This window comes from Leucopleurus acutus (genome assembly GCF_964270905.1).
Source record: "Leucopleurus acutus genome assembly, chromosome: 2".
Lineage (NCBI taxonomy): Eukaryota > Metazoa > Chordata > Mammalia > Artiodactyla > Delphinidae > Leucopleurus > Leucopleurus acutus.
The window spans coordinates 165,042,056-165,065,260 of NC_139143.1; the positions used below are offsets into that span (position 1 = coordinate 165,042,056).

General features: G+C 49.3%; 1 protein-coding gene and 1 pseudogene across 2 annotated transcripts; one reads left to right on the plus strand and one right to left on the minus strand.

Moving 5' to 3' along the window:
• Positions 1-3,004: 3,004 nt before the first annotated feature.
• LOC309975879 (UPF0500 protein C1orf216) lies at positions 3,005-3,694 on the plus strand (the record flags this gene model as incomplete). Its single annotated transcript, XM_082861210.1, has 1 exon — positions 3,005-3,694. The coding sequence occupies one exon, from the start codon at positions 3,005-3,007 to the stop codon at positions 3,692-3,694; it is 690 nt and encodes a 229-aa protein (XP_082717336.1).
• A 7,030-nt stretch (positions 3,695-10,724) lies between these two features.
• LOC309974906 (solute carrier family 28 member 3-like) lies at positions 10,725-17,551 on the minus strand (annotated as a pseudogene). Its single transcript has 3 exons — positions 17,396-17,551; positions 11,867-12,847; positions 10,725-11,739 (listed from the first exon to the last, which is right to left on the minus strand). The product of its transcript is annotated as a solute carrier family 28 member 3-like (transcript).
• Positions 17,552-23,205: the final 5,654 nt, after the last annotated feature.

A 23,205-nucleotide genomic window follows, 5' to 3' on the forward strand; every position in this document is an offset into this window, starting at 1 on the left:
GGGAGTGTCCAAAGCTTGAGTTACTTCTTCCTTTTCCTTTTTATTTCCTTTTCCCTCTTAAAATAGGAGTTGTCGTAATCATGAAATGTTTTTTTTTTCCTCTTCCATTTCCCTTATTTTGTATATAGGATTTGTTGGTGTGATTTAATTTGCCATTTAATCTCTAGGTTGCAGAATGGTAAACTGGAATTAAGTTGGAAATGGAAGAGGATGCCTCATTATGGAGATCAGACTCAAATTCTTCTTTTAAAACAAAAAAAGCAAAAGAAAGGGAGGCGGGAAAGACAAGGGTATTTTTTAACGTATTATGATTCAAAGATGAATCCATAGTTTTGTTTTGTTTGTTTTTAATTGGTGGCATGAAGGGGGTAGCAGGAGGAAGGTATAGCCAATTGCTTGGTTTACTCAGTAAAGCTGGGGGGTAGGAAGGGACCTCCTGGAAGCTCATGTGCCCTAAAGGCTAAACTTGTCCCAGACTTCTTTCTGGGGCTGCCTCTCCCTAACAGCAGCCAGTGCTTTTGGTCTTATCATTAGAGTAAGCAATTACTCTGTTCAGTAAGTGACTTTAATTAAATGAGCACAAAAGGAACATATAACTTCAAATTGTGATAGATGCTATCAAGAAAAGGATCAAAATGCCCTGGGATAATATAAAAGGGGGAACTAATCCGGCCTAGGAGGTCAGAAAAGGTTTATCTGAAAAGAGATCTTAAATATGAGAGGGGGAAGAGAATTTTGGGCAGAGGGAACAGTGTGGCAGAAAGAAGCATGAGACCCAGTTCCAGAGACTGAAGGGCAAAGGCTGAAGCTGGAGAGATAGAGCAGGATGCTCAGAGCCCTGCGGCTGCAGCCTTAGGATTTACCCTGCAATGCGAAAGCCATTGAAGGGTTTTAGGCAGGAGGGTGGTGACATGATCAGATTTTCATTCTGAAAATGTCACTGTATCTGCAGTGAGGAAAACCGATCGGAGCGACCCAGTAAATGCGGTTAGGGAATTAAACAGGACCTGCAAGGCTTCGGTCCAGGCTGCCGAAGGCGGGGGAGGCGATTCCGACGCTCCGGCAGGCGCGCGGCTCCGCGGAAAACCGAACCGGCACACGTGGGCCAGGGTGCCCCGCCCTGCCGCGCTGACGCCGCCTGACTCGGCAGTCCCGGCTTGCACTGGGCTCACGGCCCGGGATCCCACACCCCACGCGCCGGTCCGCGTGGACGCCCAAGCCGAGGGATTCCTCTACCCTCCCCTCCGCCCAGCCCCGAGGGACGAGTTCCCGCCGCGGGCGCTCGGAACCAGAGCCAGCCGGGCGGGGCGGCGCCTCCAGGCCGTGAGTCGGGGCCCGGAGCGGGAGGGTTTGGACCCTAGCAGGGGGCGGGGGGTCACAGCCTCTGCCCAGCTGCCTCTTTTGGAGAGATTAGGGATGGACGGTCAGTATCCTCTGTCTCCTGGGGGTAGTGTCCCTCTCCCGCAAGGCTAGGCAGGAAGGGAGGCCGCCTCCCCCCATCCTTACAGAGCGCTCTCCCACACACAAATTGTGGATTAGCTTAGAGAGAAGCCTGATCCTGGGGTGTCTCGGTTCCCATTTTACCGTCTCCGAGAACCCCTAGGTCCTTAGCAAGACCCCCACCTCATTCCAGCTGCCTTCACGGCCCCGCCCAAATTTAGAAAATAGAAAACATTTGGGCGGGGACATCTCCAGGCACCTTGCTTAAAGGGATGGAGTCTGTAGATTATGAAGGGACTGTCCCTACACCATTGCCCCCAGGACTTCTTCCCACCTGGATGTGGGGAGGGTCCCTGCCACCTCCACTTACGCTCCCCCTCACTCTTACTGATCCCCAGTTTTTCTAATCCTAGTAGTTTATGGTCAGTAGGAACTTCTTGTCAATTTAAACCCTAATTTTGGGAGAAGTCAGTTATTGGGGAGGAAAGAATAATGTGGTGTGTTCTCTCTCTAGGGCCTCAGGATGGAGCAAGCTAGAGGCAGGGACCCGGGATAGTACTATACATGGAGGGAAGGGGCAAGGTCAGAAGAGAGGCTTGTCAGTGGGAGAAGGGCTTCCTCACTGGGCAGAGGAGGGAACCCAACCCAGCTCTTCCGGCCCTGGGCAGTCAGCAGTAGCCTCTGCTACTCTTGGCCCGTCTCCCTGAGCATAGATAGCCCACTGCAGTCCCCCTCCCCCATTCACTTACTCACTTAGCAAGGATGTGCTGATGCCTGCTTAGTGCCACGTTCTGTGCTGGCTCCTGAATATGATGGAGGGTATATAGAGGAATTCCATGTCTAGCTAGGGAGCCAGTAAGCTGCTATTACAAGATACAAAACAAAACCAAAAAAAAGCTGAATAGACATTTATTGATCATAAACTATGTACCGGGGACAAGAAACAAACATGAATAAGACAGCATATACCCAGGGCAGTGGGGATCCTGAGGAAGGCATAGTTAACTGTGTGTGTTTGTGTATATCGGGGCAGTGGGGAGGATATCAGGATAGCTTCAGGGAAGTGGGCGTACTAGAGCTGCGTTTTGAAGTATGAAAAGGAATTTGCTGGGTGCAGAAGGGAAGAGCTTAGAGGGAAGGGGAGAGGAAGGATATTATAGGCCCAGGGAGTTGTATGAGGAGAAAAATGGTGTGTCTGGAGATCTCTGAGCAGTGTGGAGGCAGAGTGGCAAGAGGCAAGTCTGGAGCAGTGAGCGGGGGCCAGATGAAGCACGGCCTTGCAGGCCGGAAGAGGGTTAGCAGGAGGTTAGGGAGGGAGCCATGACAAACTTACATTTTTAACTAGAGGCAGAGAGATCAGAGGACAGCCTGCCTCAGGGCTGCGGGAAAACCCTGTGAGGAGACTGAATCAGCAGTCAGAGAGGGAAGAGGAAAACCACCAAGGGAGGTGTTACCAGAGCCAAGGGAAAGGAGCAGCCTTGTCCCTGCTGCTAGGCTGCCTCTACTTCAGGCACCCCACGCTGTCCTGCTCTGACTCATTCTCTGCTTCCCTTTGACAGACCAGATGTTTGCCATCCAGCCAGGGGTAGCTGAAGGGGGGCAGTTCCCGGGGGACGCGCCTCCTGGAGTATGTCAGCCCGAGCTTCAACCAGACAGCAACTCCAACTTCATGGCAAGTGCCAAAGATACCAATGAGAATTGGCATGGGATGCCAGGCCAAGTGGAACCCATACTGACGAGGAGCTTCTCTGAGTTGCCCTCTGACAACCAGGCCTTCCAGGATCCTGGACTCCCTGAGGAGGAGGTCCGCAGCCCACCAGAGGGGGCAGAGATCCCTGGAGCTGGGCCTGAGAAGATGGGTGGTGCCAGCACAGTCTGCTCCCCTCTGGAGGACAATGGCTATGCCAGCAGCTCCCTGAGCATTGACAGCCCTAGCCGCAGCCCTGGGCCTGCCTGTGGGACCCCTCCCAGCCCTGGCCCTCCAGCTCCCCTTCTGCCCTCGGTGGCCCAGGCCGTACAGCAGCTGCAGGCTCAAGAGCGCTATAAAGAGCAGGAGAAGGAGAAGCACCATGTGCACTTGGTGATGTACCGTCGCCTGGCCCTGCTCCAGTGGATCCGGGGCCTGCAGCACCAGTTGGTTGACCAGCAGGCCCGTCTGCAGGAGAGCTTTGACACCATTCTAGACAACCGGAAGGAGCTTATCCGCTGTCTCCAACAGAGGGCAGCACCATCCACACCCCAGGACCAGGGCTAAGGGCGTCTCTGTACAGGGGTGCAAGGGTTTATGTATATATTTGCAGGCATGTGTGTGGTTGTGCACAAGCAAGTACAGATTCTTTGCTGGTATGAGTGCAGGGAAGCATAAGTGAGTATGTCAGTGCTAGCATGTAGGCAGATGCGCACAGGCCATGTGAGAAGCAGCAGCCCTATGTGTGAGTATGTACATATGTGTATGTATAGTATGTATGTAGGAGGAAGTAAGTTTGTATATGCATGTGTGGATGGGTACCCCACGGTGTGTGTTTATGTGCATGAGTGAAGATATATATGCAAAAGATGTGTGTTTCTGTATGAGTGAGTTTGAGCATGCAGATTTGTGGTGGGTGTTTGTGAGTGAGCCCTTGTGTGTGCAGGCCTATGTGTAGGGGTGCATGTGTGCAGGTGCGTGCATGGGATGTATACATTAGGAGCATGTATATTTGCAGGCTGACTCTGGAGCAAGTGTGTGCAAATATATGTTCAGTTGCACACGTGGGGCATCCATGCATACCTTATGTTACCCGTGGTCTCCACTAGCCTTTTTTCTCCACAGGGTCCCACTGCTCCCTGGAGAGAAGGCTAGCCTGCTCTCAGTATCTGAAGGCTGTGGCTGAGCCTTTCTCTTGGATTTCTCGGCTACCTCTCCTTATCCCTCCCCTTCACTCCTCCCAGATCTTGCTCTGCTAAGGCTGTTGTCCCTGATGGTGGATTTGCTGTAGGAAGTTAGGTCACTACTCCGGCCTATTATGGCTTTTTGGCTGCAATCTTGCCAAGGCAATTGGTAGAGAACTGGTATCAGGGAAGGGAGCTAGAATGGTGATGGACACCATGGCAGGCATGGAGGCGGGATCAGAGGAGAAGATAGGGGACTGTCCCACTTGAACTCAGCCATTGGGCACGTGGGAGATGGGGATGGGGGAGATGACGATGGCAGAACCCTGAGAAGACTAGGAGAATGGGAATTCTACAATACCAGTTCCAAACAAATCACACCTCTCCACTGCAAGGGAGCTGTTGCAAACCATATTGACTTAAGCTTCTGATGAAAAGGAATCTGTGTTAATATAATGTCATATGTCAACTACACCTCAATAAAAAAGAAAAAAGAAAAGGGATGTGTGCTTTCTAAGCTTGCAAGGAGTGGAGAGGTGTTCCAAGGCTGCTGGAGAAAAATCTTACTTCCCTCTCTGTGCTTCTACTTGCTGTGCCTCTCTGGCTGTAGCAACATTAGGTGTCAAATTAATTTGGTCAATTTCTCTGAAATCAGACTGTCTGGGCCAGGAGGAGCCACAGTTTGGCTCTCCAGAGTGGGCAGTGGGCAGTGTCAGTCCAGCCACTGGAAACTCTTAGGATGCTGGGCCATACCCTCTTCTGTGAGTGCATGGGCTTGACAGGCCCCAGCAGAGGAGAGGCTCCGTGAGGTGGAGAGCGGGTGAGTTCTGGAGAGAACCAAGGACTAAAGTAGTTGAGCTCCCTGCTTTGCTTTTGGGAGCCAAGAGGATGCAAAATCCTGATAGGTGAGCAGTGACACAGAGGTCACTGATGCCTCTGGCCCTGTCTCCCTATCTGTAAAATGAGTGGGTGCATAGGTGAGAGGTATAGGGAGTGACGCTGAAGCAATGGCCCTGGGAACTCTGCGTCTCACTTTTGCATGTTGAGTGTGAACCTGGCCTCTGGACCAACGAAGATAAACTGGGGCAAAGAAATTCATTTCTTGGGTTTGTGTTTCTATTCTACCTGTTGTTAGGTGGCCTCTTTTCCTCACTGTCTGAGCTCCCCTTTTGAGCAGGGTTCTGGGCTGGGAGCTGGGGCGTGGGTGTTGGGAAAGACACTGGGGGGAGGAATTCAGTCTGCTCTGGCTGGCAGTCTCATGGGGGGATATGGGGAGGTGGATGTGGGGGGAATCTTTCTTCGGGCCTCTCAGTCTGACGGGGGAGACTTTGGCCTCTGCCCAAGAGCCCCATATGGGATTGTCCTTGTCCTAAGGCACCTTTGGGCCTGAAAGGGAGGGGCGTCAATTGTGAGGGACACATGTGCACCTCCGACACTCCTATATCACACTCATATACTCAACCTGCCCTGGAGCCACTACTTCCCTGAAGGGGGGTCTGATTGTGAAAGACTGAGTCAGGGTCCTTAGATGGTTCTGACACAGATGTAGTTATAGTACATGTACATGACTTCAGATATTTGTTGGCGCCAATCTAGATTAGATCTCCTATTTTACATTAGTTTGTATGGTGATTCATAAATTAGTTTCTAAAAAATTCAATACTTTTATTAAAAAGTATATTACAGTTGACCCTTGAACAACGCAGGAGTTAGGGGCACCAACCCACCATGCAGTCGAAAATCTGTGTGTAACGTATAATCAGCCCTCCATATACGTAGTCCTTCCATATCCATGGTTCTACCTCCTTGGATTCAACCAACTGCGGTTGGTGTAGTACTGTAGTATTTACTATTGCATAACAAATTACCCTAAAACTTAGTGACTTAAAACAATCACAATTTCTGTAGGTCAGGACTCTCTCAGCGAGCTGCCATCAAGATGTCAGTCCAGGGGCTTCCCTGGTGGCACAGTGGTTAAGAATCTGCCTGCCAATGCAGGGGACACGGGTTCGAGCCTGGTCAGGGAAGATCCCACATGCCGCGGAGCAACTAAGCCCGTGTGCCACAACTACTGAGCCTGCGCACCTAGAGCCCATGATCCACAACAAGAGAAGCCACTGCAATGAGAAGCTCCTGCACCGCAACAAAGAGGAGCCCCCGCTCCCTGCAACTAGAGAAAGCCTGCACACAGCAACGAAGACCCAACGCAGCCATAAATGAATGAATTAGTTAATTCATTAAAATTTTAAAAAAAAACACCGCATACTGACCTTTAAAAAAAAAAAAAAGATGTCAGTCCAAGGTCCCTGGTCTCCTTTGTTGGGAGCATTCAGTTCCCGGAGGGCTGTAGGCTGGAGATCACTTTTAGTTCCTTCCATGTGGGCAGCTTGCTTCATCAAATCATGCAAGCCAAGAAAGTTATAGAGTATTAACAAGACAGAAGTCACAGTTTCCTGCCACCTAATCACAGAAGTGACATTCCTCAGTGTCGCCATATTTTATTGGTTAAAAATAAGTTGCGGGCTTCCCTGGTGGCGCAGTGCTTGAGGGTACGCCTGCCGATGCAGGGGACGCGAGTTCGTGCCCCGGTCCGGTCCTGGAAGATCCCACATGCCACGGAGGGGCTGGACCCGTGAGCCATGGCTGCTGAGCCTGCACGTCCGGAGCCTGTGCTCTGCGATGGGAGAGGCCACAGCGGTGAGAGGCCCGTGTACCGCCAAAAAAAAAAAAAAAAGGTTGCTTAAAGGGAGAATATTACACAAGGCTCTGAGTACATGGTGGGGAGGGGTCATCAGGGGCCATCTTAGAGGCTTCGTGCTACAGGAGGCATATTTTGATTGATCAGATAAAGGCATATTTTATTGATTGTTTTAAATTATACAAATAAAAATTAATTCTACTTATAAAAATGGAAACATTTCAGAGAAATCTAATATTTCCTTTTATCCCTCCCCAACAAGGTATATATATTTTAAACCTCACAAAGTATACTTCTTGCTGAAACAGTGACCCAGGACGTTAATAATTCTTGTTATCTCGACATTTGACATCTAAACAGAAACGATACTGGACCAGTTTTGTTTTTTTTTTAAGGTGTGTCTCATTATTTCTTTTTCTTTTTTAAAAAAATAAATTTATTTATTTTATTTATTTATTTTTGGCTGCATTGGGTCTTCGTTGCTGCACGCGGGCTTTTTCTAGTTGTGGACAGCGGGGGCTACTCTTCGTGGCAGTGTGCGGGCTTCTCATTGCGGTGGCTTCTCTTTGTTGCGGAGCACGGGCTCTAGGTGTACAGGCTTCAGTAGTTGTGGCGCACGGGCTTAGTTGCGCCGCAGCATGCGGGATCCTCCCGGATCAGGGCTCAAACCCATGTCTCCTGCATTGGCGAACGGACTCTTTTTTAAAAAAAAAATTTATTTATTTTATATTTATTTTTGGCTGCGTTGGGTCCTTGTTGCTGCGCACAGGCTTTCTCTAGTTGTGGCGAGAGGAGGCTACTCTTTGTTGCAGTGCGTGGACTTCTCATTGTGGTGGCTTCTCTTGTTGTGGAGCACTGGCTCTAGGTGCACGGGCTTCAGTAGTTGCAGCACATGGGCTCAGTAGTTGTGGCTCGTGGACTCTAGAACGCAGGCTCAGTAGTTGTGGCACACGGGCTTAGTTGCTCCACGGCATGTGGGATCTTCCCGGGCCAGGGCTCTAACCCGTGTCCCCTGCATTGGCAGGCGGATTCTTAACCACTGCACCACCAGGGAAGTCCTGATACTGGACCAGTTTTAATAAGTTCCATTTATTAAGAGACGTTGTTCTAGCAAAGGGCTGTAACTAGATTTGAATAACTTTAACTGTGAGGATTTCTAACAAGACAACATCAAGCCCTCAGAGCACAAGAGGGTGAATTTTCAGAAAAGGCCCCTTTCCTGAATGCATGAAGGCTTTTCTGAGTAAAACCGGTGGTTAAGAGCACAGACTCAGAAGCCAGACCCCTGGATTTGGATGTTGGCGCCATTTCTTTCTGTCTCTGTGACCTTGGGCAAATCAATTAACTTCTCTGTTCTCCAGTTTCCTCATCTTTAAATGAAGACAATAGTAGTAACTACCTCATAGGGTTGTTGCAAGGGTTAAATGGATATATACTGTACCTGGCACATAGTAAACTATGTTAATGAGAATTATTATTATAGATAGTGCTTTTGTGTTGCACACTTAACTTTTTCACAGAAAAACAATCAAATTTTTCCTTAAGGAGTCTGAATCTAAAATTTAAAAGACATCATTTTAAAAAGGCTTTTAAAAAATAAAGCTGCCTAATATTCCTCTCCATAAGAGAGCTTTCTGAGCTGAGAAAAAGGCGAAAGCCAGACCAAGTGTGGTGAATTGCACGTTGACAGGAGCCCTGCCAATCCTGGGTTTAGGGACAGACCCAGACCCTGGTGTGGTGGTGGGTTAGGGAAGGAGCTTGACAAGAGCAGGAAGTCAGGGCTGGAGCCAGGCCAGCAGAGTTTGGGGCCGGGATGTTGAGGCAGGACCCCAGTGGATGAGCTGACCCAGCCAAGAATTGCTGTTTCCAATCAGGCACGCTGGCCATCAGGCCTGATAGTGGGAAGCTCTGAGGCTACTGCTGTACCTGGGTGGAGAAGACCTGGTGCAGAGACTGTCTAGACTGCCCCTGTTTCTTTGCCTGTGACAACTGTACAGACTGAACGAGGAAATGGGTCTGAAGATGCTTTGTATGCATTAAAACAATCAAGGCCCCCCTGCACAAAGCCCTACAGTGCCAGCCCTGCCCTTGAGCAAGTCTTGCCTGCGCAGGTAGATAAGACTTGCATCCAAAAGACTAATGCATTAGCCGCTCAGCCAAGGAGAGGGGGAGCTGCAGCTGCCCTCTGTGAAGGTCTCTGCCGGAGACTTCTATACTTGGGAGGTTGTTTTAAAGTCACTGAGTGGGGATTTCTTAGTCCCTGGGCCAGTGAGAAGAGTGGGGAAGTTCCATACACTAGGGAGGGGTTTAGCCAGTGAGCCACCTTCCCCTTCCTGCCAGAGTGAAACCCCATGACCAGGAGCAGGGAAGTCTAACTCAGGTTTCTGGTCCTACCTGAGGAGACTTGCTTAATAGGAGGAATGAGGGATGAGGTTGGGGCTGAGACCCAGAGACCCACAGGTCAAGGCACACAGCAGAGGCCTGAGCAGGCCCGAGGGACAGGAGGAAGCATGGAAGGGGTTGGCAGGGAGGTAGTGCAGGGCTGGGTCCTCTGGGGAGAAGAAGGGTCTGGGTCCATGGAAACCTTCTCTCCAGGGACCCCAAATAGGTCTGCACCATCAAGTGTTGTCAGAGGGGATGGGATTAAAACCTGGGGTGCAGGGAGGCAGGGAGTGAAGTGGGAATGAGGAGGGTAGGAGTTACGGGGATAAGGAGACTGCAGAAGGTAGGTGGGCTCCCAAGCCCTAGTAGGTGTGGCATATCATATCGGAGCTCTGTGTACAGATGGTGCCCGACTTATGATGATTCGATTTATGATTTTTTTTTAAGACTTATTTATTATTTATTTATTTTATTTTATCATTTTTGGCTGCGTGGGATCTTCATTGAGGCATATGCGGGATCTTTCCTTGTGGCACGCCGGGCTCTTCCTTGTGGCGCGCAGGCTTCTCTCTAGTTGTGGTGTGCAGGCTCCAGAGCGGGTGGGCTCTGTAGTTTGCAGCACGTGGGCTCTCTAGTTGAGGCGCGCAAGCTCAGTAGTTGTGGAGCACGGGATTAGTTGCCCCGCGGCATGTGGGATCTTAGTTCCCTGACCAGGGATTGAACCCGCGTCCCCTGCATTGTAAGGCACTGGACCACCAGGGAAGTCCCCGATTTATGATTTTTTTAAAAAAGTAACTAGAAACATCCTAGTATATTGTACTTCAGAGATAAAGAGTCCTTTGGGCATTTAGATCCCTACTTCATTATCAACACCATCACCACACACACACACACACACACACACACACACAAACACAAATCAACTATTTACACATGGATTAAAAAAATTACTCTTGTGTATGAAGAAAAATGAAAACACAAATAAATTAAGGTATTCCAAAACCTTTTTCACATTCTTTCTTTTGTATGAATCCCCCTTTATTCCAGTCATTAGTGTGTGTATTTTCTCATAAAACCTAGTCTTTATGCTATTAAGAGCATTGGTGATGAGCACTTCATTAAGAAGCATCTCAGCATTGTCTCTAGAATTTCCTTCTGAGACAGAAAACATTTCTGGGACTGGAGACTGAAGTGTTCATCCTGTTTTCCTTCTTTCCAATTAAAGCTGATTCCATGACAGAAGTATCAATCTGTGGAAATAGCATTTTTTTTCCTCCCCGAAGTAGAAAATTCAGCACCTGTACTTAGAGTTCTGTTGGAGAAGTGGCTGAACTCAAAATGTATTAGGAACCCAACTGCAGTTTAGTGTTGGTGGATTCAACAAATTGCAGCAGTCCTTCAAATACAGGCTATGGTTTCCTTCTGGGATGACCTCACCAGGACCCTTGGCAACAGTACTGCTCAGTAGACTCTGGCAGCAAGATACTACATTGGTTGTGTTTCTAACTGAGCTGGAGTTGAAGGCATTCTCCAAAACATGATGGTGGTTGACGTCTACAGAAGTGCTGGTAAGTGCTGTGGATGTGAATCCGCCCGCCTATCACTATGCCTAGGGAACCGAAATTGGCAAAGCCACAGAGAGCATGAGTGGCAATTGTCTCAACATGAATCGACATATATTGCTGCACACCATCCACAAATTGGGTCCACCCTCTTGCCTTAAATGGATCAATTTTGAGAGTTTCTGATGAGCCACAAATTCATTGAAGAATGTCTTATATAACCTATGAGTTTGGCAACCATAAAGCTGTCTTGCCAGTCCACTCCCATCATGAAGGAAAAGGGCATGAAAAAAAAAAAAAAAAAGAAAAGGGCATGAAGATGTAGGAGCATATTACTTCGAAACTCAGTTGTGGGTAGTCAAACATGTTTCCAAACCAGGAAAGGGCTGAATTCACAAAAGACAACAGGGCCAGAAAGGCAATCAAATTCACAGCGATGTTCGCCACCAGGGAAATGGATGAAGATGCTCCCTGAGGGTTATTTTAGGTGTTTCTGTCTCAGGTCAAGAAAGTTTAGAAATAGCCAATGCTGCAGGTGTGGACATAACTGAAGCAGTTAACAGGTGAATTGGATGAAACCCCAAAAGAAATAAATGCACCTAAGACACTTCCAGCAATGGTAGAGAACCCAGTGGTCATGATTGTGTGGAGTTCGGACTTGGTGACGTATGGTAAATGTGGTTGGACCAGCAGTGGAGACTCTCTGTCCAACAAATCTATTGCCAGAAGGAACTACAGATTCAACAGGAGATGTTCCCATAGTCAATAGCATTACCCATCCATCCTCTCAAACAAACATGGTTGATGGTCCCAATTTGTAGTGGTCCTTCCCACCAGAGACTGTGGTGCCCTCCTCAGAATGGGGACTTCCTGTTGCATCCTCTCTCCTTCCTTCCTGCTTCGATGTGGACACGGGAATGCTTTTTAATGATCCACTGCATCAGTCCGAGGTAGTGCAACATGGACATCACAGTGCTGAAGAAACCCACGATGGGCGGGACCTTAAATGCAAAAAAGTGGTCTTTATAGTTCTCACCAAAGACAAATGTGGAGCCAGCATCAGTGTACTCCAGGAATGTCAGAACCTGTCTCCGTAACCAGTCAAAAGCCATAAATCCAGTTTCCGTCCTTAGTATCAAAAGCCCAAGGAGAAACTGTAACCCAATACCCCAGAAGACAGGCCTCCAGTAAACTCTGGTTGGGTGCTTGGAAAATAGAAATGTCAGGATAAGGTACATTAGGAGTCCACCGAAGGACAACAGCTGCTGTTGGCCCAATCTGGTGGTGTCAAAGACCAGCCAGAAAAGAACTCCCAGGATCAGGCAGGCCCAAATCACCCACTTCAGCCAGAACCAATGGCTGTCCAGAAGCCTTTAGCCAGGAGACGGGAACTGAGCGATTTGAGATTCATATCTGGCCATGAAGTGATCCCAGATCACACAGAAGATGGCAACTACCGTCATCACGAAAAGAGGAAGGGCTCTGCGAAAGTTCAGCACACAGGCCGCAATCACCAGAGCCAGGTAACTTGCTATTAAAATGCCCCAGATGATATACTTAAGGGTTGTTTTGCGTCCCCTACAAAACTCATAAACTGTACCATACTTCCTTTCCAGGCACCTTTTGACGTGTCTCTCGATCGTCCTCCTCATCTTCAGCCTTTCTTGGAGAATCCTGCTCAGTGGTGACTTGCTCTTCCCCCTGTTTGCCCTTTTCTTGTTCTCTTTTGCACAACTCTATTCCTTAGGGAATTGTCATTTCCTGATGTGTTCTGGTTTTCAAAGCAGTCTTCATCACTCTGAAAGCCCGTCTCGCTGCAGCCCTCGGCTGTGAGGGCTACCATCCTCTGCAGCTCCACAGAATTTTTGCTGCTCGCTGAATTCTCTTCAAATGTCTGGGCTGGAGATCCCCTGTACCTCACTAATCCTCCTCATTATCCTCATTCCTTCTGGCCCATTTTTACTCTGGGAGGAAGACTCCTGTGCATGGGAACCGCAGATGGTCTCTGGTGCCTCTTCCCTGGCGTGTCGGATGGAGGGCCAGACGCCAGGTTCACTCCCCAGCTCACCTAGGAGAATCTGATTTATGACTTTTTGACTTTTTTTTTTTCTCCCCGGTATGCGGGCCTCTCACTGCTGCGGCCTCTCCCGCTGTGGAGCACAGGCTCCGGACGCGCAGGCTCAGCGGCCATGGCTCCCGGGCCCAGCCGCTCCGTGGCATGTGGGATCTTCCCGGACCGGGGCACGAACCCGTGTCCCCTGCATCGGTAGGCGGACTCTCAACCACTGCGCCACCAGGGAAGCCCTGACTTTATTTTTTGATGGTGCAAAACTGATAAGCATTCAGTAGAAACCTACTTTGAATTCTGAATTTTAATCTTTCCCCAGGCTGGTGATCTGCAGTATGATAGTCAGTCTCTCAATACCCTCGGGATGCTGGGCAGAGGCAACTCCCAGTCGGCTATACAATCATCAGGGTAAACAACTGATACACTTACAACCATTCTGTACCCATACAACCATTCTGTTTTTCACTTTCAGTACAGTATTCAATAAATCACATGAGATATTCAACACTTTACTATGAAACAGGCTTTATGTTAGATGGTTTTGCCCAACTGTAGGCTAATGTGAGTGTTTTGAGCATGTTTAATGTAGGTTAGGCTAAGCTATGATGTTCAGTAGGTCAGGTGTATTAAATGCATTTTTTACTCACAATGCTGTCAATTTACAATGGGTTTATCGGGATGGAACCCCATTATAAGTGGAGAAAGGTCTGTAGTGGCTATCTCTAAGGAGATTGAATGTCCCCTGATGGCAGCCTGTGACATGTTTGCCAGCCTCTGTTTCCTACAGGCCACACCCCAAACCCAGTGTTAGTGTTTCCTCCTAATCACAGCATGAACAGGTAACAAGAACAGGTAACAAGAACAGGAAAGCAATGAGATCTCTGAACACCTGATCAAGGAAAACTTCCTGGAGGAAGAAGAGCCTAGAGAATGAGTAGAAGTTGAGGCAACAAAGGATAGTGATTCCTAGTGCAGACTGGACCCAGGTGTCTCGAATCTTCCACTTACTAGCTGTGCCTCAACAAAGCATAGTGATTCCTGGTGCAGACTGGACCCAGGTGTCTCGGATCTTCCACTTACTAGCTGTGCCTCACTTTTTTCAACTGTGAAATGGGGCAGTTAGTGTTTCTCTCATAGCATTTTGTGAGAGTTCAATAAGTTTATACATGTAAAGGGCTTAGAGCTGAGCCTGGCACATAGGAAGGAGTCCATAAATGTCAGCTGTTACTATCTGACTAGGAGAGGATGGGGAGGTCATCAGAGCTAGGAGATGCAGCCGGGCAGTTGTGCTGTATATTAAAAATAATTGCTAAAGGGTCTTGACTCCCAGACCTATGAGTTTAATGGGGATGCTGGTGGTGAGGAGCATGAGATGGGGGTGTTCCAAATCAGACCTCAAATCCACGCTCATATACATGCCCACACCCACCAGGCACCCACAGACACAGGGGCACTACACCCCATGCCTATGCACTGCACCCGTGCACAGACACACACACACACACCCACACACACTCCTGGACACAGACCCACACGCGTGCTTCCTCCTCCTTCCCCAACCCCTCTCAGAAATAAAAGTGCTCCCAGCCCGGGGTGGGGGGTGGTTTGCACACCGCCGCAGACCCCCGAGCCTCTCCCAGCCCCAGCGCCGGACAGCTAGAAATGTGTCTGCTCTGCCGTCTCCAGGCCTGAAGGCTTCTAGCCACACCTTAACCTTCCCAGCTCCTCTTCCCAAACCCCTAGGCTCAGGGGCGGTCGATCTTCTACTTGCTCCATTTTTTTTTTTATCTCCAGTAGATTTGAGAAGAGATTCGGCTGGTTGTGGGACTGGCCGGCGGGAGGAGGGAGGTGGCCCAGGGAAAGGGGGAATCATCATACTGAGGTCAGGGCCGGGGGAGGGGCCAGGTCCCCCAAGGACCTGTATGTACACCCTCCCACCCCCCCACCCCCCACCGGGGATGAAAGAGGGCTCGGGCCGTGGGATGGGAGCAGTCCGAGGGGCTCGGTGCTTGGGGGGCCGTGAGCTTGCCCCATAATGGGGCGCAAGGTGGAGCCCTAGTGCTCCGTGCTGGGGAGGAAGGAGAGGGCAGGAGGCCGGCGTTCAGCTGGTGTCCAGCGGTCCCCGGGCGGGGCTCGTCCCCCGAAAGGCACGGACAAAGGGGCGGCCTCCCCGGACCCCTGCGCCGCCTGGAGCCGAGGGCTCAGCACAAAGCTGGGGGCGGGTGGAGCCGAGCCCGCCCCACGCGCCGGCGCTCACGGGACTGTTGATCCGCACGATTGCGAGCGACGTTTCCTGCGCCTAATCCCAACAAGCATGAAAACGGTTCCAGCGGGCCCGCCAGCAGGCCTTTTGTCCCGGCCCCTCGCGGGACAGCTGCAGCCGGGATCCCGCCCCCCTTTTGTGTCTCCACCCCCGCGCCCCTCTCCGCCCTCCCCAACTCAGCTGCCCGGATGGCCGCAAGCCTCCCAGGTCTCTCGCCTCGGGCACTTGGGCCGCACAAAGAGGGGCAGTACCCCTAATCTGGGGGCGGGGGAAGATTAACCCCAGGGTCTGCAGGGAGAGGTGGGACTGTGGAGGGAAGAGAGAGAGAGAGAGGGCTGAGGGGTGCGCCTTCTGCGAATGTAGGGCTGTGCGAGTGATGTGGGCCTGCAAGTGAGAGCATAGATGTGGGACTGGAACCGTAGGTCGACACGTGTGAGCGGGTGCAAGTTAGCGGACTGGAGGGGACCCGGGTTGATTACTCACGCTTCTTGGACTCCTCTGGCCAGCCCCCAACATTCAGTGTTCAGACAGCTCTCAGGGCAAGAAACTCCCTAGACCTTGATGCTCCCTGGGCTCCCTGGGACCTCCTGTCTCTACTCCTCCTGGGATCTCCTCCACCCGTCCTCTGGACTCCAGCAGGGTCTCTGCCTCCAACTGCCCAAAGGACAGCTCCCCTCGGATGACCCACAGCACCTCAAACCTCCCATGTCCCAAACTGAGCTCATCTCGTCACCCACAAATCTGCTCACCCCACTCAGTCACCTGGGGTGTAAGCCTTGGTCCTCCTAGTCACTCCTCACACCCGTCACCAGGTCCTATCCCTTTCGCCTCCGAACGCTTCTCTAGCCCATGCCTTCCTGTCCACTCCAGCTTCCCCATCTTGGTTCAGGCCACTGTCATCTCTCACCCAGAAAACTGGAAGGGCTCCTAGCCTGGCTCCCTCCCTTCCGTTCACCACACTGCTCTGGAGTGGGCTTCCATAAGACTCCTGCAACTTAAGACCTTTCCAAGGCTCTCCGATTGCTTCGCTTGGTTCGCAAGGCCTTCTCTGACTGCTTCCTACATCCTCACTGGCCTGATCTTTCCCCAGGGTCTGTAGTTCTCAAGTTACTGTCTAGTCCACAAAGACCTTTCTCAAGAGCCTTCATGGAGATTTTTTCTCATGAAATCTCTGAGTAGCCTTGTTCCTCACAGAACCATCCTTCAGAACCCCAAGGTCCAGGGAACTACAGGGCAGTGGGAAGCCAGATCCTCCAGAGACAGTGCATGCTGGCTCAGCCTTGCCCACACTATGCCTGCCACACGCAGGACAGCAGGGCTCCTCCCCAGCTGATGTGGTCCTGCCCTTCCTTGGGCTTCCTCAGGCCACCGTGGCTACAGAGGCCACTCCAGGTGCGTGAATCCTCAGGGCTGCTGGACATGCTTGTCTCTGTCCCTGATCTCTCGGGATGGACCACATCCCCAGGGGGCTCAGTACCCCACAGTCTGCAAACATGTCTGTGTCACACTGTTCCTGTCACCATCGTCACCAGACACCTCCTCCCAGGAACCTGCTTCCAAGATGCTCTCAAGACCCCATCTTAGTCAGAGAGGAAATTCCTATATTCAACGAATATTTATTACTGTCTACCATGTTCCAGCCCCTCTGGTAGGCAGTGGTGATTCAGATGAATCAGACACAGTCCCAGCCCACTGGAACTTCACAGTCAGTTCCTGGAGACCCAGACTCAGGTAATAAGAGTACAGTGTGATAAGTGCTAATACAAATCTGTCCATGGTGCTGTGGAAGCACTTTCTAAAACGTGTTCTAATAGGTGGGAAGTAAAAGATTTCCAGGTTCAAAGGGAATGATCAGGAAAGCGTTCACAAGGAATTCTCTGGCAGTCTAGTGGTTAGGTCTCTGCGCTTTCACTGTTGAAGGCACAGGTTCAATTCCTGTTCGGGGAGCTAAGATACTAAGATCTGGCAAGCCACTCGGGGGAGGCCAAAAGAAAATAAAGGAAAAGAAAAAAAAAGGAAAGCGTTCACAGAGGAGCTGGTGTGGAGGATGTGACCTGGAGGATGAGTAAAAGTAGGTAACCAACCTCCTAGGAAAAGTGAAGAGGACTTACCCTGGGGACCCAGGAACCAGGAGCCTCCAAGAGTTCAGAGGCAGGGCACTGTCCAAGAGACAGAGGAGTCTCTAAGCTGGCAACTGCAATGAGGAGCGAGGCTTTACCTGTACAACTGTTATGAATGCTTGCTCTCATGAGGTTGGCCTGAGACATCACATCACTTCCTGGGATGCTGGGCAGTATAATAAACTCAGTAAAGTATCCCACTTGTCTGTGAGCCACACAAGCCTCTGTCTTCAGGTACATTCAGAACCTTCAGAGCTTGGGAGTGTATGGGGTAGTAATGGGTACAGACTGGGAACCCCAGAAGCCAGTCCTCTGAAGAAAGGGCTTCTGCACCAGGCCACTGGGCTTCATTATGGGAACCAACAACACTCCCGCAAAAGACCCTCCCTGCTTAATATCAACTAAACTTGGTTCTGCAGGACCCCAACAACATAGACTCAGTCCAGAACATGCAGGTGTACACAGATGTATATGTCTGTGTCCAAACCCCTGTGAAGAAGTTCAAAGCTTCTTTTATCTGGTGGGTCTGGTGGGTTTCAATGCCATACTCCCCATCCCCCTCCCCCAATTTTATTCCTACTTGCATCCGTGTGTTATTCCTATCCCTGTGGCCAGCTCATCCTCTCCCCATTCTCAATACCATCTTTCCCAACTCACTTCTCTATTTCAGCCCAAAGCATCATCCTAACAACAACAGCAATAAGAGAAAGAAGAAGAAGGAGGAGGAGAAGGCAGAGGGGAGTAGGAGAAGAGTATTTTCTTAGAGTGCTAACTCTGTGTCAGGACAGGCACTGTTCTTGGTGCTTTACCTGTGTTAACTCATCTAATCCCTAGGAGAAAGATACTATTATCATCTGCATTTTGCAGATGAAGAAATTGAGGGCCAGGGGTGTTGAGCAACTTGCTTAAATTCACATAGCTGGTAGGAGGCAGAGCCAGGATTCAAACCCAGGCAATCTGGCTGCAGAATCCGTGCTCTCACCACCTCAACTCCACGTTGCCCCACAACCACTCCCTACTTGCCTTTATAACCATCTTCATATTCTCCTACCCTATCGCCATCCCAATCTCATTCCCTTTAGCATCCTGTCCTACACATATTATCCCATCCCACTTAATCCATGCCCAGTTTCATACCCATTCCTCACCCCCCCACCCAACCTTTGACTCTTCCCCATTCCTATTCCCTTCCTCTTCCTGTACGCCTTAGAAAACTGGCTTTGGAGTCTGTTTTCAAGTTCACTAGGCTTTGAACAAGAGATACATTCACTTAAATTTTCGGAGCCTTCGTTTTTTCACCTGTTTGAAAGGGGTAAGAAAGCAAGTACCATCTACTTCACAGGATTGCTGTGAGTATTAAATAATGCTCTTGAAATTGCTTTGTAAATTGCAAAATATTTTACAGCCCAATGTGTTGTTGTTGTTTTGTTAATTTGCCTTGATATTATTTTTTACCCCGTCTAGAAGCAAGTGTTTTAATTTCAGTAATTGACCATTTGTCTTCTAAACAGTGAAATTGTTATGCTGTTTTGAAACTAATTTTAATGGAGGCTACTGAAATGGTAATCTTTATTGTTTGTGATTATTAATAATTTAAGAAAAAGAAAAGTAAATGTTGCTTGTATTAACAAGGTTGGGATTACTTTCCACGGGAGGTCCTAAAAATGGAACGGTTGTGAATGAGGGTGCTCTAGGACAGAATGGGAAAGAGCTGAGATGGAAATGGGGAATGGAAAAGAGGATGGAGAATTGGAAGGGAACGAGGTAGAGATAAAGAGCAGTGAAGGGATACAGGTGAGAAAAGAATGACCAAGCGGTATCAAGCCTTCCTATGTGCCATTTCACCCTATTTTATTATCCTATTTTATAGGTGAGTAAACCAAAGTTTCTTTAGGTAGGTTCCATTTCTGGCAGGACAGACACAGTACTCTCTCTTCTCACATTTCCCCTCAAATGCCTACTAGAAAGAAACAAGGTTTCAGACTCCTTGCCTGAGAAACAGGCTCATCTGTACCCAGAAAGGGTTCTCTAAGATAGGGAGCGTCCCCATGACCCACCTGGGACTAAGTTCAATGGAACTGAGCAAGAGATGGGAAGTTGCCATGGGGATGGAAAGGGGAGGGAGACATGGTAGCAGGCGTCTGCTTCATGCTACAGCTTTACAGTTAATGCTCCAGATGCCTGTTTCCTCCTTCTTTGGGAAAATGGAGGGAAGGGAAGGTGCTATCTCTTCCACTTCCTGTGCCTAGAGTACCTGAAATCCTCATACGGCTTCCCCGGACTTACAAAACCCCTCACCCCTGAATTCCTTCCTACCCCCAAAACTCACCCAGATAGGAGCAGAATCTTCTAGGTTGATTTCCTGACCTCTCTTCCCCTAACTTGTCTCAGGTACAATCACCACCTTGATCTCCATAATGCAACTCCTTTTATATGAGACACTCAGATACTCCCCTAATTATTACTGAGATCTTCTAGTTTGTGTGTGTGCATTTGTGCATGCCCGTGTGCATTTGGGGAATGGGGAGTCTGAATGGCTACATCACGCCTAATGAACTTCACCCAGAGAAGGTTAATTACCCTCAGAAGTCCGTCACTAAATTAGCAGCCTATGGCTCTGCTCCGCATTGTGATAATATCCCATTATATGTGATCAGAGTTTTATAGTTGATAGAACCTTTCCCTCTATTTCCCCATTGCTTTCTCATGACTACACTGGGAGGTAAGCAATGGTGTGCCTTTTTATAGAAGAGGAAACAGGCAGTCACAGATGCTAAGTGTCTTGCACAAAGTTGAACAGCTTGCAATGGAGCAAGGACCCTACTCCTTCAACTAAACACTCAACTGCCCAGGTCTCACCCAGGTCTGCCTTGAATCCCCCGGCAACAATGTGGCAGGACTTAAAGGAAAGGGTTGCTCAGGTGTGCAGGGAGAGTTACTGGCTCAGTGGGAGTGCCTTGGCATTTGGATAATTCTTTGAGTGGGACTGTCCTAGGCAGGGTCCCAGTTTAACACCTCTGTCCCCTAGACATGAGATACCAATAGGACTGCCTACACACTTGAGACGAACAAAACACCTCCCTCATATATATTTTTTTTTTTTTCTTGCGGTATGGGGGCCTCTCACTGCTGTGGCCTCTCCCGTTGCGGAGCACAGGCTCCGGACGCGCAGGCTCAGCGGCCATGGCTCACGGGCCCAGCAGCTCCGCGGCATGTGGGATCTTCCCGGACCGGGGCACGAACCCGCGTCCCCTGCATCGGCAGGCGGACTCTCAACCACTGCGCCACCAGGGAAGCCCCTCACTCATATTTTTAAAGCCCCCTATAGGGGTGGTATCCCTCCCACTTCTCTCTCCTAACCACTTAGAACCACAGGGCTACAGTCTCAGCTTTGGACACTGGCCCCCTTTCTATTGTCCACCCCCTACCATCCTTCTTTTCTCCCAGGGCAGTTCACCTCCCTCTTGAACTCTATCAGCTAGAAAACGTCAAGAGTTATTGAGGCTTGAGCCCCATGGCTCTGAGGCTTAAGGAGGCTGTTCCTTTAAGGAGGCTGTTCCCAGGACTAACGGGGGTAAGGGGGTGGGGGTGGGAGGGACAGTGACGGGCGGGGCGGGGCGGTTGATAGAGAGAGAAGGGAAAGGACCCCACCCCCGCCCCCTGCAGGCCTCACCTAATCGCCACACTCTGCTTTATTGCCCGCCTATCGCTGCGTACTTTTAAATAAAATATGCAAAGATTTCCCTCTCAAATTATCTCCCGAGGCAAACTAGCTCAACTCCAGCTTGTTAATGGAAAAAATGCAAATAAGGCTTCCCACGTCTCTCCCTCAGCCCCAAGGCCCTGGACAGCTAATGCGATTCCTTCTTTTTGGGAATTTCTGTTTCCATTGAAACCAATTTTTAGGGGGATGGGGGACTTTTCCCAGGTGCCATCCAAAGGGAGAGCCTTAAAAGGGAGGGAACAGGGGCTTCCCTGGCGGCGCAGTGGTTGAGAGTCCGCCTGCCGATGCAGGGGACACGGGTTCGTGCCCGGTCCGGGAAGCTCCCACATGCCGCAGAACGGCTAGGCTCATGAGCCATGGCCGCTGAGCCTGCGCGTCCGGAGCCTGTGCTCCGCAACGGGAGAGGCCACAACAGTGAGAGGCCCGCGTACCGCAAAAAAAAAAAAAAAAAAAAAAAAGGGAGGGAACAGCTCAGGTAGAAGTTTGAGGGAATCACTGTGTTAGGGGGTTGCGTCTTTCTGAGCCTCATTTTCCTCATCTGAGATCTCAATTAGTCCTTCCCTAAGCGGCAGTGAGGCTGAACCGAGGGAAAGGCACGGGGCTGGCGCAGAGTAGGTGCACCTTTCCAGTCTAAACCTGCTGTGGTAGGAGGATACAGAGATGGAGAAAACAGACATGGCTTCTGCCCTCATGAAGCTCACAGCCTAGCAGGAAAAAGCCCCCAGACCGTTTAAAAGTTGAAAAGCAATTAGAAGACACCTAAACCAAGCAATCAAAATCAATGTCATCATAGTGAAATAAAATGGACATCCACCCCCTAACATGGACACAATCTCCTAGGCAGCACAACTGCCAAAGATGCAGAATCTGAGGAATGAAGAACCAGAAGGGAAACCACAGGACAGACCTAAATTCAAGGTCAGGCTCAGCTGGCAGGGGCTCTTTAGAATATCAATGTCATGAAAGAAGAATGATCTGTTCCAGATTAAATGGGCTAAAGAGACAAGACAACTAAACCTGCAATGCATGATTCTGGATCAGATTGAAAAAAGGACAATGTCTGTGAAGCACAGCATTGGGACGATTTGGCAAAATGTGAATATGGATTGCATTATACATATTTTTTTTTAACATGAATTAACCATTTATTTATTTAAAATTTTGGCAACGCATGAGGCATGCTAGATCCCAATTCCCCATCAGGGATCAAACCCGTGCCTCCTGCAGTGGAAGAGCAGAGTCTTAACCACTGGACCACCAGGGAAGTCCCTGTATTATACATATTTTATTGTATCTACTTAAGTTTCCTGAATATGGTCATCATATTATGGTTACATAGAAGAGTCTCCTTGTTTGGGGGAAATCTATATGGAAATGTATGGGGGTAAAATCTCATATTTGCAACTTAATCTCAGATGGTTCAGCGAACAAATGTAGCAAAATATTAACAATGGGTGAATTAGGTGAGAAATTTAGGTTTGTTCATTGAATTATTCTTGCAACTTTTCTGTAGGTTTGAAATTTTTCAAAATAAAACGTTGAAAAAAGAAAAAAATATAATTGGCTTTTTAAAAGCATGATAATGATATTGTAACTATGATTTTTTTAAAGTCCTTATCTTTTCGAGACACTGGCTAAATAAAACATTTTCAGATGAAATTAAATGATCTGTATTATTTGCTTAACAATAATATAGGAGGAGGGATGTTGTTGGGAGTTCAGGTGAAACCTGATTGGTGTGAGCTAATAATTGAAGTTGTGTGGTGAAAACGTTCTCTTTGTTTTCTTATATTTGAATTTTCTATAATTAAAAGTATTGTTGTTTTTAAGAAAAGCAATTACAGAAATGTGGTGAGTGTTAGAAGGGAAGTATGGGTCTAGCGGGGGAACACAGTCCAGTCTGAGGGGTTTGGAGCAGGCTTTCTAGAAGAGAGGAGCGTTTAAGCAGAGACTCAGAGTGAGCAGGGCCAAAGCGGGGTTGAGTAGGGGTGAGGTAAGGAAGAGCTCTCTAGGCCAATGGTCCAAAAGGTACAAGAGTGAGATGCAGTGTGGTGGAGTGTGCAGGACCCCAAGTGAG